The 4406-nt window shown below is 39.0% G+C and overlaps 2 protein-coding genes across 2 annotated transcripts in view; one reads left to right on the top strand and one right to left on the bottom strand.

Annotated features, from left to right (window-relative positions):
- LOC104770179 (protein GPR107-like) lies at positions 467-2204 on the top strand. Its single transcript, XM_010494559.1, has one exon. It carries the CDS (start codon positions 584-586, stop codon positions 1907-1909), a length of 1326 nt encoding a protein of 441 aa, XP_010492861.1. The 5' UTR covers positions 467-583; the 3' UTR covers positions 1910-2204.
- LOC104770180 (protein GFS12-like) overlaps positions 2288-4406 on the bottom strand; it is an 8136-nt gene continuing 6017 nt past the window's right edge. Inside the window, exons 12-16 of the mRNA XM_010494560.2 lie at positions 3530-3822; positions 3201-3444; positions 3053-3126; positions 2804-2939; positions 2288-2621 (exon numbers count right to left, since the gene is read on the bottom strand). Coding sequence (XP_010492862.1) covers positions 2463-2621; positions 2804-2939; positions 3053-3126; positions 3201-3444; positions 3530-3822 — 906 coding nt within the window. The 3' untranslated portion in view covers positions 2288-2462. The remainder of the gene's footprint in view (positions 2622-2803; positions 2940-3052; positions 3127-3200; positions 3445-3529; positions 3823-4406) is intronic.

The following is a 4406-nucleotide window of genomic DNA, read 5'->3' on the forward strand; positions in this document are numbered from 1 at the left end:
TTTTTAATGTTAATATAATTATGAAGATTGTAAACTTTTGTTATGAAAAATCTGTTGTATATCATTTAATTCTGAGAAATTCTAGCATCCATAAAAATAGTTTTAGAGATTTAATGGGTTAAAACTTTAATGGGTAGAGTTATTTTTGGAAAAATCGGAATGTATAGATGTTGTTAAGATTTTATGGCAATAAATATAACAAATGTTGGTCAATTTAAGAAAGTTTAGTATTTGAGTTTCTCTGCAATGTTATTTATAGAATTATTTTAGGGGTTAATATTGTATAAGATAAATTAAATAAATAAAACTTAAAGGACATAAACAAAAATGTTAATATAGATATATCTAAATTTTATATATTAGAAATGTTAGATGTATTATTAAAATCAAAATTTGTTGCATGTATTGAATTTTATTGGTCAAACTTAAATTCTATAATCTAATCAAAAATGATATGTAAAAATTTGCATAGAGAGATTCAGATCTGATAACTTAAAAAGGGGACTATAAAAACATACTTCGCCGACGTTTTAGTTTCAATCTCTCCTCCTCTTACACGTCTCTCTCTCCCGGAGTTGTGACAATGACGAAAATGCCCTTCACCGTCATCGTCTTCTTCCTCCTCTTCACCGCCGCGGTGGTTCCACCTTCAATGGCGGAGATCAAATCCCTCGTCATCTCCGACGACGCACGCCCAATGATCCTCTTCGAGAAATTCGGATTCACACACACAGGCCACGTAACCGTCTCAATCTCATCCGTCTCCGTCGTCTCCACCTCCTCAGATCCGAATCCAGAACCTTCGCGTCTCGGATTCTTCCTCCTCTCCGAAGAATCTCTCCTCCAGGTCCTCCTCGAGATCCAACAGAACCCTAGATTCTGCGTTCTCGATTCGCACTACGTCACTCATCTCTTCACCTTCAGAGATCTATCACCACCACCGAACTCCAGATTCAACCAATCGTACCCAGTCACTTCCCCAAACGAGTACTCTCTCTTCTTCGCGAATTGCGTCCCCGAAACCAAAGTCTCCATGGCGGTTCGTACTGAGATGTATAACAAAGATCCCAACGGATCTAAAGACTACTTACCAGCTGGATCTACTCAATTGCCTACTCTCTACTCCTTCTTCTTCCTCTGTTACGTTGCTTTCCTCGGTTTCTGGAGCTACACTTGTTACACGAACAAGCTCACCGTTCATCGGATCCATCTCCTTATGGGAGGTTTGCTTTTAATCAAATCGTTGAATCTGATCTGTGCAGCTGAAGATAAACATTACGTGAAGATCACAGGAACGCCTCATGGATGGGATATACTCTTTTACATTTTCCAGTTCATACGTGTTGTGCTTCTCTTCACCGTGATCATCTTGATCGGAACTGGATGGTCGTTTTTGAAACCTTTCTTGCAGGAGAAAGAGAAGAATGTTTTGATCATTGTGATACCTCTTCAGGTATTAGCCAACATTGCTTCGATTGTGATTGGTGAAACTGGACCTTTTATTAAAGATTGGGTTACTTGGAACCAAGTTTTTTTGCTTGTTGATATCATCTGTTGCTGTGCGATCATCTTCCCTATCGTTTGGTCGATTCGGTCATTGAGGGAGACTTCGAAAACTGATGGGAAAGCTGCGAGGAACTTGTCGAAGCTTACGTTGTTTAGACAGTTTTACATTGTTGTCATTGGGTATCTTTACTTCACGAGGATTGTGGTGTTTGCGCTTAAAACGATTGCTGCTTATAAGTATCAGTGGGTGAGTTTTGCAGCGGAGGAGATTGTGAGTTTGGTGTTCTATGTGATCATGTTTCATATGTTTAGGCCTGAGGAGAAGAATGAGTACTTTGCTGTTGATGATGATGAAGAAGAAGCTGCTGCTTTGGCCCTTAGGGATGAAGAGTTTGAGCTTTAGAAAAAGGATGGAGGATTCTTCTTCTTGGTAAGTCGTCAAAGATTTATTCTTTTTTTTCCCTCACTATGTCTATGTTAAAATGTCGTCTAATACTTCAACTGTCATTGTTCCCTTTTTTTGTTAATTTTTGTTCTTCCTTACATTTAAATTGTCTTTGTTATCACACTTCTTCGTATGGCTTTACATCAATGCGGATCCTTGGGGCTGTAGCAAATTATACTATCATCATTTTCAAAATTATGTATCAGTGTGTTGTTGTTAACAATTTACAGTTTCAACATTTTTGCTTATTCCATCCATACTTTTACTGAACCCACACTATTTCATCATCTAACATCCACTATTTAGATCTGTTTCAACTTGGTTTAAAAACAGAAAGAGAGAACACGTCATTGCTCATTACTACATTTAGCCATTAACAAATAATTCCTCTTTCTCTCCATTACAAGCATACCAGTGAACGTGCTTGGCACTATCCAAAACATCATAGAGACAAAAATATAGAGGGTAGTATAATTTTTTTAGAAAACCAATTATATGATTGTATATAATTTCAACAACAGATTCTCAAGTAACCATCATGTCCTCCAACGATGAACAATCTGGAGAATGGTAAAACACCTATGGTTGAAAAATCCGATCTGACCCTTCCTCCTTTCTCCGCCATATACAGTTTCTGTGGTATAATACGTTGCTGCTGCTGTTGCGCCTCCTGTCAATTCGACAAAACCGGTCATTTTCACACACTTTACCTTGTTTTCACGACTGTTCTGTGCATAAATAAAACGACTATTCAACTTGGTTCATTCATCAAATTTTAATCTTAGTTTAGGCTTATAGCTAAAGTGATCAACGCGTGTTTGCTTTAACTCAATACGGAGTGAGAATCTATACCTCGTCTTGAGACTTTGACAGTGGGAAAATCCCGATATTGTTTCTTGAGATGGAGATAACGTCCTTGCCCCAGATGGAGAAACCCGAAACAACGTCGTTGTGTCCTTTGACAACAAAAGGCTGTGGTGTCCAGCTCCTGCTTTACCAGAAAGATGATAAAAAAGTTGTTATTACATGTAGATACCGAGGAAAACTAAAAAAACAAAAACTCACAACAAAACAAAAAACCGTTATGATTGTTTTGCTTACTTCCTTAAGTCCCAGATCCGTAAAGTTTTGTCAAGTGAGCTGGAAACAAGTAAATGGCTCTCAGGTGCCGCTAACTGCAAGAACAAATAATTGGAAGATGAGATTGAGAAGAAAGGCCACATTAATTTTGGAAATCAGCTTAATTCACCTTTGTCACGTATCCGTCGTGAGCTCTCCAGGAGGAAATAAATCCACTTTCCCTCAAGTCAAATAGCCTACACTGGCCAGAACTAAAACCAGCTGCAATCCAAGAAGGTGATACTGAAACTCCGTCTCCATGTTTTGTTTGAGACCCTCCTGAACAAAGAGCAGATACGAGAGAAGTGAATCCAGATTCAATAGGTTCTCCTCCCCAAAGTTGAAGCTTCTGGCCTCGAGCTAGATCGATAAACCTGAAATGAGCAAAAAAATTGTTGCATATTACACCTAATGCTTTTTTTTTTTTTTGAGTTTCTAGTGTAGTGGATACTACTTTACCTGAGGGCACCAAATCCGGTTCCAACAACGAGCTGATCCATGTATTCTAAATAATGCATACATGTATACAAGTTTTCATCGAATATCCCACTTGATAATCCATGTGATGCAATTCTATTAGACTGATTGGAATTATTCTTTGATGACGGGTATGAGGAAGCTTGATATTGATCAGTCTGTGACTCGGAGAACAAAGATATCAGTTTCCCGGTTTGGCTGTTCCACACATGTATAGTTCCGTCACAAGATGCTATCTTTCCGGTAGATGACAGTATACTGATGTCATTAACAACCTAAAATATACAGGAAACAATTAGGTGCATACTTCCTAATTTATGGGTAAGAGAGTAATTATCTGCGTGCCGTAAGAAGGTAATAATAATACAAGGAACCAACCTCTTCATGGGCATGATAACTAGATACACAACTTAAGCTTGCTAGTTCCCACTTCTGAACACTTCCCTTAAACCCTGGATCAATTCCTGAGGTGAAAACTGTGCACTCATCTTCAGAAACCACTAAAGATCTTAGAGCTCCATGGTGGGCACGCGCAGAAGACAAAACAGATGCTCTAGTTTTCCATTGATTCTCATCTTTGAGGTTTCCAAAACGCCCAATGTCAAGCCCTTCCCAACAAGCTACTGGACTAGGAAACCATGACCACGGTTCACGCGCCAAAGGGTTTGAAACTGCTTCTTGTTCTTCAACTGGGACATGTATATGAGGTTTTAACTGATTTGAATTTCTCAACCCCTGCGACTGGGGAACCGACCGTCCAGATCCGTTGAGCAACATCTTAGGAGGCTGCTTAGATGCAGGGCCCTTGGTTAGAACAGGCCTAGCTTCCATATTACGTCGAGAAGATCGTCCTGTGTAT

Source organism: Camelina sativa, chromosome 20 (genome assembly GCF_000633955.1).
Source record: "Camelina sativa cultivar DH55 chromosome 20, Cs, whole genome shotgun sequence".
Taxonomy (NCBI): Eukaryota; Viridiplantae; Streptophyta; class Magnoliopsida; order Brassicales; family Brassicaceae; genus Camelina; species Camelina sativa.